Below are 25103 nucleotides of genomic sequence, written 5' to 3'. Positions count from 1 at the left end.
CAAAATACACTAATTTCTTACAGGATTGTAAAAATGGAGCTTCTTTTGTCAGTTTAACTTTTTGTACATTTACTTTTGGCCCTCTCTTACAGAAAGTGATTCAAGTTAGTCTTGTCTCCATTGGGGACCGGATGCTCTTTACAGGGCTGTGTTTTTTGTTGTCGTTTTGCCTTTTTTTTTTTTCCCTCTATGAATAAGCTGTTCCAAACGGTGTTTCTTAACAGCAGGACTGTGCTTGTTCTGAGTACATACTATAAGCAGTTTCAGAAACTACTTGTTCAGCTAAGAAAGTAGTCATTTAAAAAAAATGCTTTCATGTGAGGTAGCTTGGATTTTCTTTCATAAAGTGCTCCCTTAAATACCACCTCCCCTTAGTCTTGCCTTGGTGTTACTTTTACCGCTGCAAGGCAGGACGTGAAATGACTGTTGCAGAGGTGTCTGCTATTGCTCRCTCATGTCAAGGGCCCAACACTAATGAGTTTTAGCACTTGGACGTCTTTTAAAAAAGAGAGTATGTGATTAAAATGAGTGGGGGAAAAAACACATTTTTCAATCCCTTTTCGGAACCCCATGTAATTTCCATGAATCTTCTGTCCTGTGGGAGGATGGATCCACAAGACTCCTGCCTGCACGGTTATCTACCTCCATGAGCACCTAAGATAACAGATCTGTGTCTCATTTTGTGTTTTCCTTCAAGTTTTCCTTATTTCCTTAAGACTTGCATAATTTAATTTGCTTGAATGCGCAACATTTTACAGAGACTTTGGTGGTCTGCATAGGTTTGAAGAAGCCAGGAATTCTAGTATTTAAACCTTGAATTGTTAGGGGGGAAAAAGCTATACAAGGAAGTAAGTTTTTGATCTATGAATAATCATATTAAAGTGACTTTTTATAAAAATTTCTTTTTATGTAAAGAATCTTGAAGTCTGAATTTTGTCAGACTATAAATAGTGGTATTTAATTATATTCATAATTCATAATTATTAGTGAAAAAAGGATGTGTATTTATCAGAAAAGTGACATATGCAGAGAAGAACTTAGAGAGAGACCTGTTGAAAGTCCACAGCATCAAACTTTACATCTTTCTTTTAATGAGCATCTTCATAAGTAAATATTCCTACTGTTGTTCAAGACAGCCTATAATTAGCCACAAAATGCTGTTGTAACATTATTTTTTGTTGTAAAGAAAACTTGAGAACCACTTTTATCTCTGATGATTGCAGTTTAGGCCTGAGTCTAATTGCCAGTATTCTAGTGTTCTCTCCCTCCCAGCATTTCTGAGAGCAAATGTTTTTATGCTGTAAATTGTAACTTTTCCTTCTTTCTGAATTTGATCTTGTAGGTGAATGTAGGTGAACTGATTCCAAGATCTACCTAAATAAATGAATCTTGAATCTAAATCTTAAAATCAGACATTTAAATGAAGTTATAAAAGTGCTATTCCATGTGATATGCAGCTTCTTTGTTGTCATTGGTGTCAAGTAAAATCAAATTAAATATACACATATAAATATGTATTCTGAATGTATTCTGAAAAATTTCCCASTGGCTTGTAATTCTGTCTGAGGAATGAAAGGGTTTGCATGTATCTCCTAGAACTTTGGTTCCTGAGAATCAAAATGTTACTAGAAATATTTTGGTAGCGAGATATATTAGTAGTTGGAACAGCGTATGACTCTTAAATTACTTGTCTCACTCTTTTGGGCTGATTTTAAAGCCTATTGCAAAATGGGCCCTTAAAATRGGGCACTCGGTGAATCGCACCCAGTATTTAATACACGTTCTTCTGTAGCACACACCTTCTAACCTCCATAACYCGTGAGTCAGCATGCTGCTGTCGTCATTGCTGCAGTGGCCAACTGCATGGTGAGTGGTACGAACCCCTTCAATCCACATCACAAGAACTGGTGGAAAAAAACGGGCATCTGAAAAATCAAAATGGGTGGAGGGGAAGAGATGACTGATAAGGCATTTGTTCTCAAATTTACCATCAGAGTTGACAAATAAGCAAGCAGTAGGAAGGAAAAATGGCTTCTGCTGTTATTTTTGAAGCCATGCCATATTTCATAATTGTTTACAGGAGCCTAAAAGGAGTGAAATTACAACTCTGGCAAAGTCTAGCCCAGAACAATGTGGGTACATCTGCTGCCTTATGAGTGAATTCAGCAATTTAAAACTGTTCGCAATGCACTTAAATTAACTGCTCCCAAAGCAAAGTCAGAACAGGCAATAGCAGTAATAATGTTATTTTAAAAACATTAAAATAATTGCTGATCCTTGCAGCTCTGTGGCTAGGACATAATTTCCTTTTTTTTTCAGGTAAGGAATAAGAAAAGTGGCAGAAGCACTGACATGCTCAGGTGTACAACGGAAAAAGGATGTTGKATTATCTGTGCTTTTGTAGTTGGAGTTATGTTTGTGCTGTGTGTTTTGCTTATTGTCTTATCTCTGATTAAATACAGAATCCATTCCCAGAAGAGATGCACCTGCTTCTAATCTGAAGATTTGAGTTTTGGTGTCATAATGTTTGAGAATTTCTCAGTAAATGGAGGTTTCAAACGTAACCCTGTCCTTACACTTAGAACTAATGAACGTGTGCAGGTTTCACCTTAAAGACAGTGTTAAACTGTGGATCGTTTATTATTCTTAGGTCTTACTGCTCCTATTCTGTGAGGATGCTTCTATAACTATTGTTGTAAAGGTAACATCTTTGTTCACTTTGCAGTTTTATTTCTTTTAGCACAGTGCCTGATTCTTCAGATAGTTAAGTACAGGAATAATTTTATTCTCATAAAATCATAAAATACGGGTAAAATTGCTGTTGGTTTTACCGGTTCCCTTGTTTTTGAGTTTGTCACGTTTTGTGACTTCTCAAATGCAAGTAATGCTTGTATGTATAGGTGAAGTAATCYAAGCTAAGGCTAATGCAGGAAGCTAGGGGAGACTCCTGTCTTCAGAAATGATTTGAAAGATTGCCCACCTTCCGGAGCCACCTGCTGACATCCTTAACCTTGGTCGTACATGTTTTCTAAACATTGTGCAGAAAAACATGTCGAGGGAATGGGTGCTAGCTGTTCATTCACTGCAGTCAGTCCTGGTGTTATCGCTGTATTTTTGCAAATATTACAGGCCCATGGAAATAATGTTGTGCGGTGCCAAATGATAGAAGGAAGCTATATTTGGACGAGTACATGGGGACAAAGCTGGAGTGCAAGAATGTAGTGGTGAAATTTACTGATAGAAGGTGGTGCATCCTGCAGCATCCAAGCCAATCAATGCAATGTTGATTTAGTGAGCTGCAAAGGCAGCTCTTGGTCTCATATCTCAAATCTGACATTGACAAAATGGTGCCTTCTAAAAAAACCTAGTTAAAATGAATTTGTGAACTATCTTAAAGTTCAAAAATGTTTAAAACTTCTGGCACACAGTGTTCCAGACAGCAGGGAGAATTTGCGTTCTTTTTTTCCCTAATTATCAAATACAAGTCTGTTAAGAATCACAACAGCTAGAATAGGAGCAAGGGACTTTGAAGTCCAGCTTTGTCCCCACATACTCATGAGGAGCAAGGGCAATCTGAAATGAATGTGTTTCAAGCCAATCTGGGGGCATTAATACAGCTTAGTAGTGGAATTTTGAGACCATGGCCTTAAAAGCGGGTTGTCAGTCATCTTCAAGTTAGAAATTGACTAGTAGGATTGGGACTTTTCTGAAATGCTGTTAGGCTGAGTCTGCTTCTTAAATAGGAAAGACCACTTTGAAAAATCACCTTTTAACAGTTTCAGGGGGCACATGAAGTAACACACATGATGGATTATATAGCTGGAAGTTACATGGTCATACAGGGCGAAACATAGAAATTTGGACTTCGACCTGTCATCCTTTCCTGTGAGATGAAGGAACATAATCTTCAAGCACTTCATGTTGAATGTGGTACTTCACAGATGGGGCCTTGCTATGACATAGAGTGCAAGTGAGATCTCCACAGAAGACCAGAGGTGTGTTCTGTGAGACACACCTCTATAGAAGCTATAGACTCATGTAATAAATTTTGCACAAGGCATTTGGTAAAATGAAGAAGGAAAATGTGGCCATGCAAAGTAAATGTAGGTATATCGCAATAGCAATGTCACATATTTTTATCTCTAGTTAAACTTTTATGTGATCTAGAAGAAAAAAAAACTGCTCACAACTTTTCAGTTTTCTCTTCTGTTTAATCTGTGGTCAGCATTGCATAGCACAGTGTTAGGGGACAAGAAGTGCATGGCATGTCTAGCTGTTCATGGTAAAATTGTTATCAAAAACACATGGCAGAGGTAACTTCAGTTTTTTGAGTATCTTTCTGCAAGCTTGTGCCTCTCACCTTCAGGCTGGTTTTGCTCTCTGGTAACAGGGATAGGAAAGGTGCTCAAATACTTTGCTTTGTAAGTGCAGTAACAACAAACAAAGTAACACAGGACTTTGCAAAACAAATACAGGTTGAAGCAGGTCAGGTTCTCATCTCTTTCCTTTGACAGCTTCCTTTAGCTCAAAGACTCCTTTTGTAACCCTCAAGTTACACACTCAGAAAATGAGCAAGCTGCCTTTCCTGCATGCAAATGATATTTTCTGCAGCAGAACAGTGAGCACCTAAACTTTCAGCTCTCTTTTTTTACCTGTTAGTGCACCATTTGAAAGGTTGTCACAAATGTGAACAGTAATGCAACTTTAACTGTTCAACGGGCATTTAACAGGACTCTTAACAGGTTTGACAGGCCTTTTTATTCTTCTTTTTCATATATTCTTGAACTGCTAGTTCAAGACCAATATCTTTGCAGGAATAATGAAGGATGGTGATTCTCTAAATGTAGACAAAGCACATTAAGTAGGTGTTGCAAAATAGTGCAATAACACAGGAACAGCTGTAAAATCATGACATATCCCTTTGAATAAAGTCAAAGGTAAGCTCCTTAAAATTATCGCAATACCTTATGCTCAATAGCTTTAGAGGAAGTAACTAAAATATTTTTGAATACCCCAGTATAATGGTTTGCTTTTTTGCAGGTTTCATCTGTTTATTAATCTATAGAACTGTTCTTTTCTGCTGCTCTGTTTTCCTAGCATCAGATTCTTTTTCTTAGACAAAGTAATTCATATAGATAATAGCTTAGATGGATATATCTACAAATACACTCCTACTTGATGTATTCCTCACTGAAATGTTTGATGTTTGCAGTAGCTCAGGCTTTTTTTTTTTTTAAAGTGGCAATAAGAAGGGATAAAGTGATTATCTTCAAACTGTAGTATTCAAGCACCTTTTGAAAGAAGATCGGGCATACTGATAATTAGAGAAGGTCATGAGTTAAGAGTCATAACTTTTTAAGAGGCATCCTAAGAGTTTGTTTTTTCTCTGTTTTGGCTAGTTAGAATGGCAATCATTTCCAAAACTGCAACCATTTTTTATAGTAGCACTATGCCCATTATGAGATGCATATARAATTTTCTATCTGAGAGTTTGGGAGCCCAAAGTTGTGTACCAATGTGTGCTGTTAAGGCTCATAAACATCCCATCTCTCACAGGTACACCCACTGCAGGTTGGTTCCACGCTGTAGGGAAAAATGTAGTGGGGAAAAAGGCGAGGGGACAGATGTTTCTTCACGGAATGCAAAAGCTAAATTTCTCCTTGTAATTCATACTTCCTCATAACAATAGCTAGTCTCAGATCCCTGGATGCAGTGCAGCCCAAGAGGGCCAGGCCTTCCTTTKCCCGACAGCTGGATGAGTGCAGGGGCTGCTGCTGGGCTCTGCTGACCCACAGCAGCCTCGTGGGAGCTGAGTCCTCTGCAGACACCACCTCTCGTTGCCTTTCTGCAGCCCTGGAGCTCGTCAGAAGGATCAGTCCTGCCTCTAAAATCTGCTGAGTGTCAGCACTGGTTGGTCGCTCTTCCTACCAGTTAAGCAGAGACTGTGGTCCCTTGCCAAAATGCTGCCACCCCACGCTGCTTTCCTGGTTTGCTCCTTTTTCCTTGTCCCAGGTTGCTCTTCACTGGCTTAAGTGTTCACACCCATTCCTGTCTCTCCAGTGTTTGTAGGACTTCAAAGTAAAGTCAAGGCTGCTCCTCAGCTGGTTTTGCTCTGCATCCTGCTGTGAGCTCATAAGCACAGAAAGGAAACCAGCAAAGTGAAGGCTAGTGCAGAGGGGCAGGGCTTCCATAGGCATAGATATTTCCCAGGACAGAAGGGTGGATGCTGCCACATTGTAAGTATCTGTTATGCACGTATACAACCCCTCAAGAGAGTCCTCCTCCGTCCACCCTGGGATGTGTGAGCACTCGGAAGCTGGGTAGTGATGCAGGGTACCTGTACACCTCAAAGACAACAGTTTGGAGGCACCTTCCCAACCTAGCATTGCCCCTAAGGCTACCAGCGATGGCCATCAGCTCCTGAGTTAAAGCTCTGTGTCTTTGGCCTGCAGATCCCTTAGCTCCTTCAGCTACGGGGCGATCTTAATCCTACATTTCTAAACCAGTGCTTTCAGATGGAAGCAGTTTGCTGTGAAGGAATATGGGACTGTTGTACCCATTTTGGTGACTTCCCTGCAGGACCCCTCACAGCTGATGAACAGCATTTGGTTTTGCTTCAGTTTGGCCTTGTCAGGCATCCTGCAACATCTCAGCTGCATGCACAGCGGGCTGGGCACTTCAGCTGATCACCTCCTTACCCTGCTTGCCTTTTCTTATGTGTGTTGAGGTAATTCTGCACACTGCAAGAGAACTGTCCCCACCACCAACAACGTTTTTATAACTTTCTGCTGACCCTGCCTCTACAATGAGGAGACCGTAGGCGCCTTTTCTGTCTTTTCTTGTGGCCCATACGTACTGCCAAATGACGAGCAAGGGTAATGAAATAGGGAAGTTTGGTTTATTCTTTCTTTTTTTTTTTTTTTTTTGTGGTCCTTAGGAACTTCTGCAGGGCTGCAGTACTGCTCAATAATACTTTTCTAATGGGATCATACTATGAGGAAGGTCAAGTCGTTCTTTTTTTTTTTATTTGCTGTAGAGTAGAAGCATAGTTATCCAGTCCAAAATAGGTAAGTGAAGAGAAATACTCATTGATAACTATTCATCGGGCTTCTTCTGCAGAGAGGACACAAAAATGAGGGATGAATAAGATAATAAGACCACGTTGCTAACAGCAGCTACTGAAAGGCAGGATTTTTGAGATATATTTAATGCATGCATGCTGTTCTTCRTGCATATTTTTGTCTTCTTGGACAAAAAAAGAATCCTATGATGAGTACAATGCTTTACTGAAAAAGATACTTATGTAATTGGACATTTCTTCTCATCCATGTGGGTTAAGGACAATTATAAAGTGGAGTATCATGTGCTTAAATCATAAGAGCAGTCTGTTGTTCCTATGAAGAACCTCTACACTTAATTCTTTTTTTTTTTAATTCATCAATTCTTAGACAGTCTCCATGCTCTACCTCATGGGGATTTTTTTTCTYTTCAGCTAATGATTCATGAAAAGAGAGTGCATTAGATGGAAATGGACTGAATTCTGTTAGTGATGAATAAATTCTCTTCCCTAATGCTGAAAACTGTATTTTTACCTTTAAAGGTGGTCGAGGTCACTAACTTGATTTGCAGATAACACTGCATGGCTTTTCTAAAGGCTATAAAGAGGCACAGAAAGACGTAGTTACTCTTTCGGAGGGCTGCTTTGAAGAGCAAACAGATTCTCATTCGGACCTTGCAAGAAACTGGGCACTTTCCGCTTGCAGAGAAACTTGCAGTCATTTTTCTCTGGAAAAGCAGCCGAGCCCTGGTGTGTCCTGCTAAAGTCCCAGCAGTGCCAAGTGTCTCGTGTCCTGCTGAATGGTGCTCACCCACTGCGCCCGCAGCTGCTGGAAAAGTCGCCTTTGGGTGATACATCCCACCCGTTATCTTCCCTAGCTTCCATATACTATTTCAAAACAACTTATGTGCAAATAGATCCTTTGATAGCAGCAACAGCACATCAAAGGTTTGAATCTTCCAGTGGCATTTCCTGGTAGGCTGTAAAGAGTGGCTTGCTAGCCACTTGCTAGAACTTTGGAGCGGAGGAGAAAGTGGTGATATTTTTTATGTATTGTTTATGAATTTGAATTATCTGCATACAGAAATGTGAGTACCAGTGTAATGTTGATGTCTAAGAGCCACATCTGAAAACCAATGGTGAGGCTGGGAAGTGGCCAATAAATAAATAAATAAGTAAAAATAAAAAATTAATTTTACTTTCTTACTGCTAAAAATAGTTGGGGACAGTTTCTCTTCAATTTGGTTTTGTCATCTGAAAAGATGCTGGAAATGAACTTCATTGTATTAATTGGTTTTAAAATACTTTCAGGTTTTAAAGGTTTGCAAAACATTTTATATTATATACCTAATGTTTCTTAATGTCAGTAGGATGCATAGGTACCCTGATGCATAATTGCTTCTTAAAACTCATCACAATTGTAATGTCRGTCAAGAATTAAAATCAGTGCGTTGTCTGTTGCTGTCAGGAAAAAAAGTAGTCAGTTGCTTATTCTCCTCTGCCCACCTAAGTCTGACTCAGAAAGAATCAAAGTTTACAGTTCTTACTAAATACAGTAGTGTCCTTCAAATGTAAAGCAGCTACACAGTCAGAGTGGCATAAAGTTTTAGAATATTAGCAGTCTTTTTGGTATACTTTATGCTGTAGTTCTATTCCAGTTGCTAAAACTTCCTGCCTCTGTTCTGTGTTAACTAGACAACAGCCGTGAAAAGTAGCAGCTATTTCTTTACACGCTGAGCAAATCTTTCCCTAACAGCTCTTGGTGGTTGTTTGATGCAGCTCAGAAATTATTTTTCCCCTCCTTGAAGTTTTCTCTGTAGTTTAAGAGAGAAGTGACTTGAACAAGGCAGACTAGCTTTTGTACTTTATGAACCATTTGATAAAATTGGATAATCCTCTCCCATGGCTTTCTGTATGTGAGGAAAGGTCTTTGAGCACCTTTGCTCTATGAGAAGCTGAGACTTGCTAATTGAGTCAAAGGATGCAGGGTTTGTTCTCTGCTGAGGACTGTTTTACTGATGCAGGATTTGTTCTCTGCTGAGAATGGTGCAAGAGTTTATTACTATTTTCCAAGAATAAAATCAGCTAGCCGTTAAATTCTAACTAAAGTTAAAATGATGAGATCCAAGGAAACCTTCTGCTAATTGCAGTCTTGGCTTTCCTGAGGGATTTGTTTTTAATAGTTATAATAACTTTTATTATTCCATATACTACCCTAATTAGAGAGTCTCTTGACCAAATTTAGACATGACTTTGAAATCTGCTTGCTTCAGTCTTCTATATCCACTCCTGTGTGACCTGATTTTTTTCAGGTAGGCTAAGYACCTGAAATACAAGTCACTGCTTAAGTATACATTTGGAAGCCTAACCTTCTACATACGTTTCTGCAGATCTTTCCCATAAATTTAATTTTGAGCCTACCTCTGATGCTCTTGCCCCGGCAGCTTGGGACATCAGTAACACTTGTGTGCCTGTTTCTCAGTATTCCTTCCACTTTGGTCACGATGGCGCCCACAGCTACGAGCCTGTGGGAAAGCTTGGAAGGGATTGAAACAGTTGGAACAAAAGTCCTCTTGTTCAGCATAAGCCAAAGTTCTGGTATGTTGCATCACCCTCTTCATCCTCTTCCAAATTTCTTGCCCATCTTGGGGGAGCCCATGCAAAAGCTTTGTCCGCACTTGCAAGCAGTTCCATTATGATTAATTTTTGATAGTGTGTATCTGCCCTTACTATCCCCATAGTTTAATTGCTTGGATGAGTTCTTCTGGAATCAGAGGAGCATTAGTGATGGAACAAGAGAGGAGACAAATGCCTGAAAGGCAGGATCACAGCAGCACCAACTTGGATCAGGTGAAATGTCAGAGTCTACAGCTGAAGCTGTATGAGATGATACACCATGAACGAAACGGATCATGAYAGGACCAACTTTGTCTCATGTTTCCTAAATATCCATCACATTTGGGATTACAGTTCTCCAAGGCAGTTCCAGTGTTCAAGTATCTTTTACATCTGTACAGTAAGGCCCTCTAACAAAAACAAAAGTAGTATTTCAAAGACTCAAATTTCTTGGATAAAGGATAAAATCACAAACAGCTCTTGAAAAGATGACCCTAATTAGCATTCAGTAGAGGCTGTATGCCTACAAGTTACAGGATCTGGAGGGATGACTTCAAGATCATGCTAATTCACTCTATCTTTGAGGCTGCTGTTTTTGACTTTCTTCTACAAGCGTTAATATGATAGATTGTAGACTTAACGGGCTGATTGTGATTTAGTAATCTATGGATAAGTAAACAAATTGTACCATACGCTTTAGTACTTATTAATCTTTTTGACTGCCACTGTTCAATGTCTTGTGTGTGTTGAAAGACTTTTGGGGAGCGTTCTTGTTAAGARAATCGTATTTATTATCTTTCACTTTTGCTGTGAAGTTTGCATAGGAATTTTGAGTGGGTTAGAAAAAGACATATTGTTGTGCTTCTGCAAAAATAGAACAAGATGGGTGAGTAGAGAAGATTAAGCTGTCAAAACAGAGCATTACAACTGTTGTAAAGTTCTTAATATTTTATACAAGTTTCCTATCCTTGTAATTGTTTTGTGAGAGCGAGGCTGTTCCTCYTTTTTATGAGTTTGCAGATAATTGSTGTATGTCTCTTCAGTCTTTTTTTTCTTTGTAAGTTAAACAGAATTCCAGTTCTTCCACGTATTCAGACATACTTTTAATGTTTTAAACCTCTTGTTGTTATTCATATCGTTTGATGATCACCAGCTCGTACCTGTATTTTGTGCAAATACAGTCTGTAGTCAAAACTGGAGACAAGTGCTCCAGCTGAGGCCTTGCGTAATGCTTTAGAGCAGCACCACCTAGATGGTCTTTTCCAGCTGCTTTGTGAGTGCCTTGGGGGAGCTCATGAAAGCACCGCTGAGGCCTCATTGCTGCCTCTGSTGCAGACCCCCTGGCCACTCCACATGTGGACTTGCTAGATGAGGAAAAACAGCTTTGTTGGTCTTGACTTCCTCTCTTCTAATCCATGTGTTTCTTTCCTATAAAGCCACTAATAATGAGAGTATGTACAAGCTGCAGCCCACAGCTTGTTAACTGAAGATGGGTTAAACTGTCATGGATATTCTAAGTCATTCTCTTCCATACTAAAGGTGAGCATGATGCTTTTGCTTCTCTTGCTTTCCTTATATTCTGGACCACATCACTGCTGCATGACTCTCCACATTGGCACTATGGAGCACCTTTTATCTAAAATAGTATGTTCATTCTGTGCTTTCTATGCTTGTTCTTAACCATTGACCTATTTTCCATTTCCTGTATGATTCTTTCTGGACTTTTAGGTCACTAAAGATCATTATTTAATCATATTCCTTTCCTCCAGCAAGTTAGGTTTGTTTGGACCTCTCTATCTTTCTTTTAACAAGTAGCACTTCCCATGAGCTYCTTTTCCCCTTGCATGAGATATCATTTCCATTGGATCTTATCTACTGATTACCTAAGTGCTTCTGCTTGCCTGGCTTTTTCTTCAAAAATCATGATTGTCAGCTGTCGTGTGGTTCCTGCCATGAGTTTTCCGTGCACTGTCAGTCAAATGTAGATTTTTTTTYCCSCATTATTCTCCTCTTTTTTTTCCCCCCCTTTTGCTTCCCTAACTTTTTTTTTGTCCAACAGTTTGTTGGACAGTTATGTGGTAATGTTATCTCAAGTCCTGTGTCTGGTCTTTTTTAGTAGCATTAGGACCACTGTCATATTAAAGGTACAAAAGTGTCTGAGCCAAGCTATGGTTCTGGATTTGAGATATCTTTTACCCATGCCCTTCCCCACAACTTTTGTTTTATGCAGGATTCAGGCATTTCCTTCTCTTCCTTTTTTCCCCGAAGTTCAGAACCCCATCTCACAGTTTTTATTCATCTGTTCAATCTTATAGACTTTACTAAGAGACTGAGATCTCTTAAAAGCTTTTAAGTGTTGTTGTCACGTGAAATCTCAATTACTAAAGTACGAGAATGAACTAGGAATTGTTCCTTTGGTCTTGTACAAATGTGGCTTTCTGCTTTGCATGCTTTCAGTCTCTTACAAAAAAAAAAAAGAAAAAGGAAGAAAAAGAAATTAATGAGGCCTTTTCACTTTATAAAAGGAGGTCCTGTTGGCAATTTCTACAAAGTACACAGTGTGACGTCAATCATGTCAGGGATCAAATGTTTGTTCTTTCTGATTGCTAGTCTAGGATCAGTGATTTGGAAAAGTCCCATAGTTGTTAAGAGCATGGATGTGCAAATATTCTCCCTACAGGATTCTCAAGTTGTCTATAAGATGCAGAATTTCAAAGATACCCAAATTATAGGTGCAAAGGAATTTTGCCAGAGGACCACTAAATTCTGTTTTTCAAAACTTAAAAAACTTGTAAGTTTTTGCTTCCTCAGTACAATTTTGCTTCCTCTCGTGAAAAAGCAGTGGGAAACAAGTATCCACCTGGAAAAAAAAAATGACAACATTTATTTTCAAAACAAAGGATGCAATTGTGTTTGGTTGTGTAAGGTTGTGTACAAAGAGAAAATTATATGTAGCTGTGTCTTGTGATACTACTGTGCCTCTTTCTGTGACTTGTACATTATAGCTGTAGGTTAGGCTGTCTTGCATCAGAGAGCAGTCTAAAGCACTAGCGGCACTTCCTCAAGCAGGACAGAGCTTTCGTAAGTATTTGTAAACTTGGATGGAGGTGATATTTGCTGATGCTCATTTAGTTTTTATGTACTTTTCCTTTCTGAAGGCTAGAATAAGAAAAATAGATGATCTGGTACTTCTTGCTGTAAATCAAAGCATCAAAGTGTAAACATATGTAGTGCTAAAGTATGCATTACTCCCTCTGATAAATTGATTCTCAAATTCAGCTTGTGAAATGAAAAAAGACTGGTTCCCTTGTCGTTGCCTTTTTTTTTTTTTTCTTTTACTTTTCATTCAAATACTGTACTCCCTGAGGGTAAGTGTTTTTGAAGCAGTCTTACAGCGTCCAAATAACAGCACTGTATTTAGCTAAGTTACTGAGAGCCTAAAAGGTCTGGTAAGACATAGAAACTAATATGAGCTTTTGAGCTATGTAAGTGAAGGTGGTGTGAGCAGCTGAAATGGTTTAGAGGAGGTGAGCAGCCCGAAGGGCAGCTCCACGTTGCCAGTGCTCGTGTCTTCCCTTGCCTAGTTTATAAGTCCTGTCRTCAAAGTCCATGGAGACAGGACTAGCAAGACATTTTGCCTCGGACTTGAATTTCATCACTGTTAGGATACTGTTTGCAGTCCGCATATACCAAAGCAAAATTAAAAAAAAGTAATCAGAGAGGTTAGCAGGTTAATAGAACCTTTAAACTGTCCRAAATGATCTGGACTGTGTAGATGTCTGAAAAATAATTCATTTTTGCTAGGTATAGCAGGCTATACAATCTCTCACCTGATTATTTTTTTCTTAACTTCATGAAGATGTTACATCTGAAATTGTTTCCTAATATTAATTATTGAAAATTGGAAGAGGTCGGTCTTGCTATTTAGAACAACCCTCGCTGTTCTCTATGAGAAGATTTCACTCTGCAGGTTTGACTTTCAATCACACTTTCTACCTCCATAATTAGCTGAAAAAAATAAATAAGAAGAAACAAAAAAGGTTGTGGGAAAGTTGCCAAGGGAACAGGCCTAACCACTAAAATTCATATGACAAATTTTCACTGCCACATTTTTCTCAAGACAGATCAATGGCAACTCCTGTGCAGYAGAAGGCTATTACTGTGGGTATTTGGAAAGGGGCAGTGCTTCCAGAGGGATGTCTGTCACTTCTGGGAGCACTCAAGGTGTGGCAGTTGATAGCAGAGGTGCAGTGCACTAGCTCTTGTGGAGAARTCTCTGTAAACCAGCCTTTGTTGAGGGTGTTACTGAATTTTGAGATTCTSTGCTGGAAGCTCTAAAACTGATGATTCATGAAAGAGGAGAAGAAAGTTTTTCTAGAATGTTTAGTGATTGTCCATCACAACATGTGAGCATTTATTTCATTCTCAGGATGTGTAGGCCTRAAATATTTTGGTTTTACTCCTTGAGTATATCAGCTATATGAACATAGTGACWTATTTGACCTTAGATGGCTACATTGTTGTTGCTGTCAAAAAATGAATCTGTTCCACAAACTAATGTCTGAGATACTTGGGTATTTGTAAAAAGAAAAAAAAAAAAAAGTGTGTGTGTATATCTATATAATTAATTGACCAAATACATTATTTCAGTCTTTACTTTAGGTGTGTGCGTCTGTATATGACTGTCCTTCTCCAGGGTTTTTAGAGCAGGGATTAATTTGTGATGATGGAGAAAGCTGTAGGAATTGMCCTTCTTTTTTGCTCTGTGTACTACACCAAATTTTCCTTATTGACATCTCCTTAGCCCTGCTCGACCTAGCATTGCTTGCAGGCTCCTGTGCACTCTGAATCTGCTTGGCCACCTCACATTGGGATTGATTAAGTCTTCCAGATCATAGTCAGTAGTCCTAAAGCATAGGAAAATACTCCACAAAGAAGTTAAAATATAATTTCTGTCTAGGAGTAATATTAGTTTTGACAAGGTCTAGSAATTTAGGTCAGACTTTCTTTTATGTTATAAATTAATCTCCCTTCTGATTTTTCTTTAATTAACGAGGAAAAAAACACTCTTGTAAGCAGGCAAGTTTTATTTGTGTTACAGGATTCTGTGTGTTTGTGTTCTGAGACTCTTCCTTTGCCAATAGTTTTCTAAATAATCTTGCTATTCAGATTTTCCTAGAGAKGAAAAAAGAAATATTTTTGCCAGTAACAGTGAAATTTGCTAGTARTCTATAATTTCAGCAAATTCAATGGGGGAAAAGAGACAAGTAGAGATGACCTCTAACTGGGAAAATTGTTGCCAATAGTCATTTGGTATCGAATGACAGAGAATCCAGATGAGAGTAAGTTTATAAATGCATCAATAAATGCATCAAATGTGAGAAAATTTTGTTCAGTGCCTGGAAAAATGTGAGCTCTAGACTTRGTCACTCTAAAACCCAAAAAGGCAGAGAACAGAGTTTCAACAGTGCCTCTGCTCTTGAAACTACTCTTTTATGCTTGGTGTTATGAGAATAATAGCAATAACTTTTAAAGACCTGCTTGTACACAAACTTTTAATTTTCCACATTCTGGATGACTTTGTAACAAAGAGGTAATAAATTAAAAAGCTGATGGAAGTTGCATCTCAAGTGTATTATCTGGTAGATGTAACTTACCTTGGGAGAATTTGTTAAAGGAAGAGAAATTAAAGGTAAAGAAAATTTGATAGGGGAAATGTGAAGCTACTTTCTTTCCTTGGGGAGGTTAAGAGGACAGTAGAATCCAAGGAATGCTTTCAGGGTGCGAGGGAATATTCAAGATAAGTATTTAGAAAGAAAGATTTTATTATTATTAAAAAAAAAAAAAAAAAAGTATTGTTGGAGTTCTTCCATTGTGGATTGTTTTTGGTTTGGAGATTTCTTGCCTTTCTACATCACAGCATAACAATGGCTTCCAGTTTTACGTCAGAGTTGAAGTCTGAGATTTTGGCTTTGTCCCTCAAGAGATTTGGTGAAAGTTTTTCACCATACAGATCTGAAAGTCTTTTTAGTGAAATGAGGWACTGACTTTCACAACTACTACCACAAGAAAAAATTTGGCTGAGCAAATTTTATAGTAAAAATGAATTTTGCAACAMGTGATTTTCATAATGCTCTTAAGATGCTTCTTTAAAGTCACAGTAACAGAGGAATGTTACTGTGACAAAGGCTATGAAAAAGTTTAATTGTGATTGTGATGACTCTTTAATGGGAGACATTATCAATTCCATTTTGTAAGTCTTTAGAAGTGCTGTTTGTGACTTTTTTGCAAGTAGTTCTGACAAGCAACCTTTGTCAAGAATACTTCCAGTTATTTAGGGCGGATATCCTAAATACCTCCCTCTATCTCATGCTATTTATTGAGTTTCATATGAATTTACCATGAAATGCATGTGTGTGTATATGAAAATGTATAAGCAAATTATCTGCTTTTCCAAAGAAGTAACTGTTGTATTTTTGGTGTTTTTTATCTTTCTGGAGAGAGAGTGCTTTGTTAATCTTAAAGAAATATGTTACCTAAAATGCATAAGCATTGAAGAACCAAATTTCTGGAYTGATTTCTGGGTTTTAAGTGTCATCCTAATGCATTCGTTATAAAAATCTTACTGGTGTTTCTTGAAAACCCAGCTGTCTGTCTCAGACTTCTAAACATGCAAAATCTGTCTCCAAATATTCTATTAATGTTTGTATCTTATGAGAAATAAAGAAGCATAATACCTCTCCCTGTGCTCACTAAAAATTGAGTGTCCTTTTGTTTTGCTTTTTGGTTGTTTCTTACTGTTCACATTTAAGGTGATAGATGAAAATACAGGAGTACCTTTCCACTCAAATGAGATTTCACCTTCTGTGTGTACTAGTACAGAAAACTGTTTGCAGTACATCTGAGATGTGTCCATCAAAAGCTAGGACAAAAATCCACATCTTTAATATTGGCCAYGATCTGATAGCAATGGTTAGAATCCTCATTTGGAAAATGTGAAATTTGGTTCTTAAGCAGTGTGTGTGTATTCTTTGTGTGTGTACTTTATAAGTGATTTATTTTAAAAATTATCAGAAGATACTGAGAAATGTGTTCTTCAGATGGAGAACTTTTATTTAGGTATGTATTTATTTTGATAATGGAAAGAAAGTTGAACTCATTTCTAGTTGGCTGAATTTGCAGATGAGGCTGGCGAGAGTGTAATTAGTGTTTGTCATGGGTGTCTAATTTGTTGAAGTTTGTGGGAATGCTGATGTTCCCAGAAAATTGAGCTAAATTGACCATTAAATAAATAGTAGTACCTGTTCCTATGAGCTGTAGCTTAGRAATTAATGTTATGTAAAAACAGGTAATTATCAACGGGGAATGTGAATACTTTCTACTTYCAGTAAAATGTGAATTTCTAAAGTGTTAGAAATACGCAGTTACAAATTCAAGGCAAAAAAAGGGAAGCTGGACAGTAAACTTTCATGTACTTGCTGTCACAGTAACTATACTACTCATCCTGTTTGCAAAAATCCAGCTATGTGGTGGGAAAATCAGACTTGCTGCTTGGCTGAAATTAGGGAGTGCAAGRTTTACTTACTTCCAGTAAGAAACTAAATCATAATACACATGTTTTCATTTGAAGCAGCTGTAGTTTTGCTTTGTTTTAATCTGCACTTAAGACAAGTGTATTGACACTTGAAATTCAAGGCTGCTTTAGGCTGGTGTCTTGGGAACCAAACAGTGTCACACGAGTTTTGGCCGCAGATCAGACCCAAGGTCAGGTTGCTGATTCTCCGAAACTATTCTGGAAAATACATTCTTTGTATTGTCTAATGTTTCTCTTTACTAGCACGAACTAGGATGGTAACAAGGGGTCTTTATAGCTCAGTCTTGCATTGAATGCTTACAGTATTTTGAAAAGGTTTTTCCTCCCCATCTCCCCACACTATGTGAGTCTGGCTTCTGTCAGACACATGCCATCATCCAGTGCTGTAAATAAGGTGGTTTCCTCACAAGGTAATAAATGCACAGTCATTTTGAGAATGACTATATCTTAGAAGGTTAGCAGGAAATATTCCTATATCTAGGATCATTTGAGTGAAAACAGAGGGATGAAGGGGATGATTTGGATCTTTTTTTGGAAGAGCTTTCCCTAGAGGTCAATCCAATTAAGCAGCCTTTGTACTATTGGTGGTTAAATTGAAATACGATCCTTTCTCCTAAGCAAGTAGATGTAACCACTGTGCTGGATGACTGTGTTCTTATATCCATAATTGCAAACCTGGGTTAGTTTTAGCTAGTGACATAGAATGTATGAATATAGATAAGTTAGATAAATTGTCATCAATTTTAAAAGATTTTTAAACTGAGTCATTGTCTCTAGTAAGAGTGTGAAGTGTGGGATGATGGAAATACATATGCAAATAATGGATTTATTAATTAAGATATATTAGTTGCATGAAGACGRCAATAAAGCGTATGGCTAGCTGAGACACAACAGTTCATAACAGTATTTACCCCTATAAGAAGGCTTCTGAGTCTGGAGAAATAGCTGTATTGGTAGAGCTTAAAGATGATCGGGAATTTGGTGGAGGAGGAAGCTGATTTAAAAGGGCTATTAAATAATGTCTGGATATTTAATATTCTGTCATATGTGTAGTCAACCATTTTAATACCTCACTTTAAGAATATTAGTTGAAAAAATATATTGYATAGAAATTACTGTTGCAGAAGACTTCCAAAATTAGTTTGTTACACAGAATCACAGAMTGGTTGTGGTTGGAAGGGACCTCTAGAGCTCATCCAGTCCAACCCCCTGCTCCAGCAGGGACATCCAGAGCACGGGGCACAGGGCGGCATCCAGGCGGGTTGGGAAGATCTCCAGAGAAGGAGACTCCACAGCCTCCCTGGGCAGCCTGTGCCAGGGCTCTGGCACCCTCACAGGAAAGAAGTTTTTCCACATATGGAGATGGAACTGCCTGTGTTGCCACTTGTACCCATTGCCCCTTGTCCTGTCACTGGCCACCACTGAGAAGAGTTTGGCCCCATCTTCTAGATTGTTATTCAAAACCAATCAGTGATCTGTCTTCCAGATGCTCATTTCTGTCTTTCATCTCTTCCGTGGATGGAATTAGAAATATGGGCTGTTCCCTGTGAGTGGAGTTTATAATTTTTAGTATTTTTTAACTCCTTGTAGAAGAGCATGTGTAATTACACAGTCCTGTACAGCACGTGTGTTTATTGCACCATTGCAACCCAAGTAGGGTTGTTAGTGCCACATTAGTGACAGGATCTAGGGCGAAAACAACTTAGATTGCACTGATGTTATCCTGTGTAGTGCTGCTCATTTCTAAGTATATCTACTGAACTACTAGTAACCAAGAAATTTGAGAAGGCAATTGAACAGCATCACATCTAGCTGGATTCTTGCCTTCTTGGGCCAAGAAATAGTATTAAAAGGAATTCTAAAACTGTTACTGAAATATAAATCTATGATGGCATAATGATAACAGTCTTTCTTTTTAATAGGTCCTGGAAAATATTAACAGCACCAATGAATGGGTTGACCCTAGCTCTSAGCTCCAGATGACTTGCCCTGTAGTTCAGAAGGGTATGTATGCTTCCATTACGAAACTGTTGGCAAAATCTTGCAACAATTTTTAGAATATGTTCTTGTAGCTTTTTTTAACCTTGGCAGCCGCTCTCAAGAGTGACTGACCCAGATAATCTGTAATTTAGTGATTTATTCCTGATCTATTGTTACTTCACAGCAATGGTAAGATGTAATGTCAAATACCTCCTTGCAGCTTTGAGAATACAGTAAACTAATGAGGCAAAAGCCTTTGTGCCGTTGAAAAAGGCCACTGAAAACCTGGCTCGTATGCACAAGCCTCACGCTTGTGCCCACCATGGCCCCTTCAGGCTCATCTCACAAGACCTACGGGGCAGGAGGATTTCACCACCATGTGTGGCTCTACGCTGTCTGCGTAGCTACCAAGTGATGAAGGAAGTTGCAAGAAAGAGCAACCTGAGCCTTCATGTTGAGGTGATACTGTCCTTTTAGTTTGCTTGGATAATCCCTGTCCAAGGACCTCCTTGTGAGTGCTGGTGTTGCCCTGCARGCGTGTAAGGTGCTGGCAGTGGTTCGGGAGAGGGGGAGGGTAATTTTCATCAYTTACGTATTTTTTTTTTATGTCAGGTGTAGAATCAGTGCTCATAGCAATAATCTTTCGCTTTTAAGTAAAGAAATAGTGAAGCTGGAGGTGTAGTTCCTTGTGAATGTGGCAGTGGCCTGCACAAGSCTGGGGTATTGGTGCTGATGGGATCAGTTGATGGGACTACGGGTTGGTCCCCAAAGTACTGTTGATATGTGATGCAGAAGAGGATAAACATACAGGAGCAGGAATTACCGAAAGCAAAGGTTGTGTATGTGCCTGAAGATAGGCTACTTGCTCAAAAAAAAAAAAAAAAAAAGGTAAGATATTATAAAAGAGATAATGGCTGATTTAGCAATGAATTCACAGAGCCAGATAGTTGAATTTTGGGGACAATGGGAGAATAGGACATGTCAAAGCAGTTTCAAATTGTCCATATGTAGGGAGAAACAGGCTACTTTGGTAATAATAAAATACTACTTCAGCTTTTCTAGACTTTGTTTTAACAGAGAGACCTTAAAAAGAACAAAATTAAGGATAACTTCATTGGAAGAGCAGCAACATGAAGTGTGACTGATCTTGGTTGCTTGCTGACCTCTGCAGTGTCCAAATTTAGCAAAAACATGGCTAATGATTTGTACATTCTGCAYACCTATTTTTCTAAATTAAATACCTTGTTTGTAACCTAAGCTTGTGTTGTTAGATGTCGTCTGTTACTGAAAATGGAGATGCTTCTGCCCGAAAGACAAATGAAGAGAAAACATATAAAAAGGTAAGACCTGTTAACTTTTCTTTACACCTTTTTCCCTTAATTCAAATATACTGCAAGTGAAATGTACTTCAGAAACAACTAATACAGAAATGAACAAAAGATGTGCTATGATTTAACTGAAAGTATTTTTTTTTCCTGTGAAATCATAAGACATTTCTACATGGCCAGCTAATAGAAAACTAGCTTACATACAACATCTTTAAAATATGCACCCTTGCTACATGTGGAAAATGATGATTTTCTAGCAATTGAGATTTCTCTGGGCGTAAAATCATCAGTGCCAAAGTGTCATCACTTTGTCAAATATGCACCTACTCTGTGTGGTTTTTTAACATTAATAAAATTCAAATAATATTTGTTATTGCTCAGATATCCACATTCTTCTACTGTATATGACAGGTTTCTGAGTATTGTCTACAGTGCAGCTGGTTAAGTCAAGGAGTTAAGTCAATAAATTACTACTTTTCCAACCCCTTTTGTTGACAGCCACATTGTCAACATTTTTGTTGCCTTGAAGTTTCAGCTGCTTTTCTCAGAACTGAGTTTGAATTATTGAAGTCAGGCTTGTTCTTGAAATATGGTACCAGCAAGGAACAAAGCTCAGTGTCTGGAGGAGACACATRTGCAGCTTTAATTTCTAGACTAGATGAGACAAACCTGGGTAGTCCCTCACCATATGAGCTTCCTTCCTGGTTCCTGTTTTACTGCTAAATTCACAATATTCCAGGAGAAGCCTTGTAAATTGTAAGCACTGTGGCACCAGTTCTCCTGTTTCTTTACTGGAAATGCATCTCTGACAAAGCCTACCAATTGCAGCCAGCAAATTCTGTGCTTTCCCCTGAGTTTTTGGCTTTCTGCTCTTGTATCTTATGTTAGTGGATTGGATTCCTTTTCACATGCTGAATCATATTCCCCCAGTGTATTCCATGTGAGATCCTGTATAGGAGATCCTCCAGAGCATAGCGTTACCAGCAAATTTTGTTAGTTACCTCCTTCTTTTTCTATGAATGTTCTTAATAAAAAAAAAAAAATCCATTTTGGTCCCATGATTTACTGATGAAGAGCTTTACTTTGCCCAATATTTTCCACTTTAACAAGGTATCTTCTTTGAAGCTAGGCTCCTTACATACCTTGCAGTTTCTCTTGATTCACACCCTCTCTAGATTTCTCGGGTAACGCCATTTCACATTTTTTACCAGACTCCAGACAGTCCAGCYGCATTTGTCTAGAAGGTTGGTTATGAGGTGAACTGTCATGACCAGTGTTTAACAGAAACGCCTTGTACCACCTCCCATTTAATTCCTGCTTTTGGTAACTTTCCTACAAGAACTTGCTTGTGAACAAGAGTTCACAGCTAAGATCAGACCCATCCATCTATCTCGTGTTGCTCGTGACCCTGTTTGACGCAGGGAGTTGCATTTACACAGGCATTGCATTTACGTTTCCCCAGTCGTGTATTATTGCCCGTCAGTGCTGGAGGACGTGTGCAGGTCTGTTTTGTGAGTTCCTGTACCGCTTCCTCGAGTTGTTCCCCCAGCTGATGCTTGCTCAGCTCCTGGGGCTATTCCTGTTCCCATTCCACCATGTCCTTGATCCCRTTGGAAACATTTAGGCAAGGTACTCAAGGAGTACAGCAGCTGATCAGTCCTTTCTAGCCTACCTTTGTAGCTTGGAGGGCTTGCTTCTCTTTCTTCTTTATGCAAAATAAAGATGAAGAARCTTGTGCTGTTCATGTTGCAGCAGGGCTCTTCCTTTTCTCAGAGAGCAGGTCCCCCAAAGGGGGGGCCTCTTTAGCCTTTTCGTCTCAGCATCTGCAAAGGAGCTTCCCAACTAGGAGTCTGAAGTAGCTTTGTGTCAAGAATTGTATGATATTCAGGTGCTTGCTGGAATGTCTATAATGCCAAAATGAAATAAAATTTCTAGGATAAGTAAGGCACAGGTAGTGACCTGCTGAAGGGTACTTTTCCTCATGCCTGAGGAAAAAATACCAAGACATTCCTCAAATTCTGATTTGAAAACAAAATAATAGCTTGTGTCTCAAAGAATTTTGCATTTTGCCTGATTATATGCTTTGTCCAGTCATCTTGTAGRGGTTATGTTTGTTCAGTATTAGTCATATGTATAAAGTACATGCAAAAGGRGAAAGTGATGCGTGGAAAATATTTATGTGATGTAAGATCCGACGAACCATAAGGCAAAATGAAGAGATATAAATGTCCTGGCTTTATAAGCATTTTCCATGTGTCAGATCTTACAGATTTCATGTGTCAGAAATAATCAGTGTATGTTAAATAATATGCTGTAGTTGCTTGATCTGAAAATGTAAATATCCCTTATTAAGAACGGTGAACATTAAGGGAAACCTGGAGGAATATTACAGAAATAGTTGMATTACTCAATACTGTTGTTTAGATCTACTTTATGTAAGTATGAAAAACAAGTATTTTCACCAGAGAAAAAGGTTGTTTTATGGAGTGTAAACAAAACTGCTTACCTTAGTGCAATGCAATCTGTCCCATTGACATAGAGATAAATAATGGTTTGCTGAGACCCATTTTCATCAGAGAACAAATGATTTCTGATGGCTGTTTGAGGAAAGACATTCTTCCGCTGAGGCATGCAGGAAAACTTCACATTTTTTCTCTCCTGGATCTTTCCTCCTGCTCATTTCTGAGGACCCTGGAGCAGACGCTGCAGGCATATCTTTGAGTGGCAGCTGAGCTGGCATAGTTGAGGTGCAAGGGGCAGGCTGTGCACTTGCAGCAATTGAGTACCATTCTGCTAGATTCAACAGCAGAAAGATGAGGGAGAGGCAAAGACCTCAATCCACTCCATTTTCTGTTGTTTCTTCCTCATTTTCTAATTCTGTGCTTTGCATTCTTTCTATTTGAACAGTTGAAGTGTGCTCTACTGAAAGTGATATTCTCATCTAGTGCCCCTCATCTCTGGAGACTGGCTAGTGAGGATAAGTTAATTTGCAGCTGTGTGTCAAGAAGAGGGATTTGTAAGGTTGCTGCTGAAAATGTGTGCTCCTCAAGATGTGGTTTCCTTCCAGACGTCCTTTCTGTGTGTATGCTCCATTGTACTTTGGCCAGCTGTAATTCTTTACGACATAGTTTGGCCTTGACAGAGCTAGCAGAGGGATCACAACTTACCTGTGCATCATGCAGGAAAAGGAATTTTGTTTGCAATGGAAACATTTTTCCTCAGACCTATGGTATTTTTGTTCTGTGTTAGCAGTAGTATATGCCAAACAAACATTGAATTTATGTAGACAAGTAGAAAGGAGCTTTTCTTCACAGGACTATCTCAAACTTCATCCAGGGTAGGACTTCCTGGAATAGTAAGTTTTCTATAAGTCTATTAGTTACATTCCTGGACTTATTTTTTCAAGTATTTTCTTTATGTTTTTGTTCTATGAATAATTTTTTTCAATATTCATGTTTTGGTCCAATTTCATGGCAGGGGAAAATCAGACTTGCCACTTGCTTAAATGTTGAATGCTTGGAAGCTACAAGAAAATATCTTGGATTGCAAAAAGTTTGTGAGATGCCTTATGCAAGCATTCCTAGAACATCCTCAGATACTGTACACTTTTTGAAATGCATAGCTAAACCAGGGCAATGGCACATTTTCTGTATTGAATCATTTTTATCAATTTAACTGTAATATTTTGTTATTTTTTTTTCTTGCCACTGCAATCTGACACAAGTGTCCTTGAGAAGTGTTGGAATACAACTTTCTGTGACATTTTTACATTAGTAAACAAAAGCTTTTCCTTGAATATTTTCACTCTAAAATGGTGTTTTTGAGGGTGAGTCTATAGGACTCTTCAGAGCAGTCATTCACTACAAGCATTTTAATATCTGACCCCAGCTATTTCTCTTAATATCTATAAATTTCATGAAGTTTCTGAATTTCCAAGGAGTGTGGATACCATCTGAAAATTTTCAATCAAAAATCTAATCAAAAATTTTGGCTAATAGAGCCAGAATTTTATAAAATGCTCCATTGCTATATATCTAGGTATAAGGAATATCAAAGAGATCTGAACTCCTGCAAACTGTGGCCAGCTTTTGAGGATGGTTGTTTTTGTTATTGTTTTTTCCCCAAAGAAATAAGGAAAACAGAGAGGCTCCAGGTTCTTGCTCCATTTCATGTTTGAAATCCTAAGCAAAGGACCAAAGGGCAACAAAAGGAGTCACAAGACTGACTTGAATATCCATCACAATCTTGTCCCTGTTGAATCTTGAGGGTACAATAGCCACTTCATTTAATATCCAGCCAATATTTTGCAGCCTTTTTTTAATGAGAATCATTATAGTTGCTCCTGACTTCAATTAGTATATGCGAATTTTGCACTGTGATGTCCTCAGACTGCATTGTAATCCTAGTTCTGCCTACTGGTAAGCCAAACTTAAGGAGGATCCTGGCAATTAATACCAGGATGGTGGCAAGCCTGAGGCACAGACAAGTCTGCAGGCCACATTAAGCAAGTAGAAGAGAATCACACCAG

The 25103-nt window shown here is 38.5% G+C and overlaps 1 protein-coding gene across 3 annotated transcripts in view; it reads left to right on the top strand.

The window, feature by feature from the left end:
• The window catches only part of PIP5K1B (phosphatidylinositol-4-phosphate 5-kinase type 1 beta), a 98753-nt gene that overhangs the window by 16851 nt on the left and 56799 nt on the right, over positions 1–25103 (top strand). For all 3 annotated transcript variants that reach the window (XM_026035843.1, XM_026035842.1, XM_026035841.1), the window contains exons 2-3: positions 19190–19271; positions 20519–20587. In XM_026035843.1, coding sequence (XP_025891628.1) covers positions 20519–20587 — 69 coding nt within the window. In that variant the 5' untranslated portion in view covers positions 19190–19271. The remainder of the gene's footprint in view (positions 1–19189; positions 19272–20518; positions 20588–25103) is intronic.

Source organism: Nothoprocta perdicaria, unplaced genomic scaffold (genome assembly GCF_003342845.1).
Source record: "Nothoprocta perdicaria isolate Ctin4 unplaced genomic scaffold, notPer1 scaffold_168, whole genome shotgun sequence".
NCBI lineage: Eukaryota > Metazoa > Chordata > Aves > Tinamiformes > Tinamidae > Nothoprocta > Nothoprocta perdicaria.
This window is presented reverse-complemented; position numbering and strand designations above follow the sequence as displayed.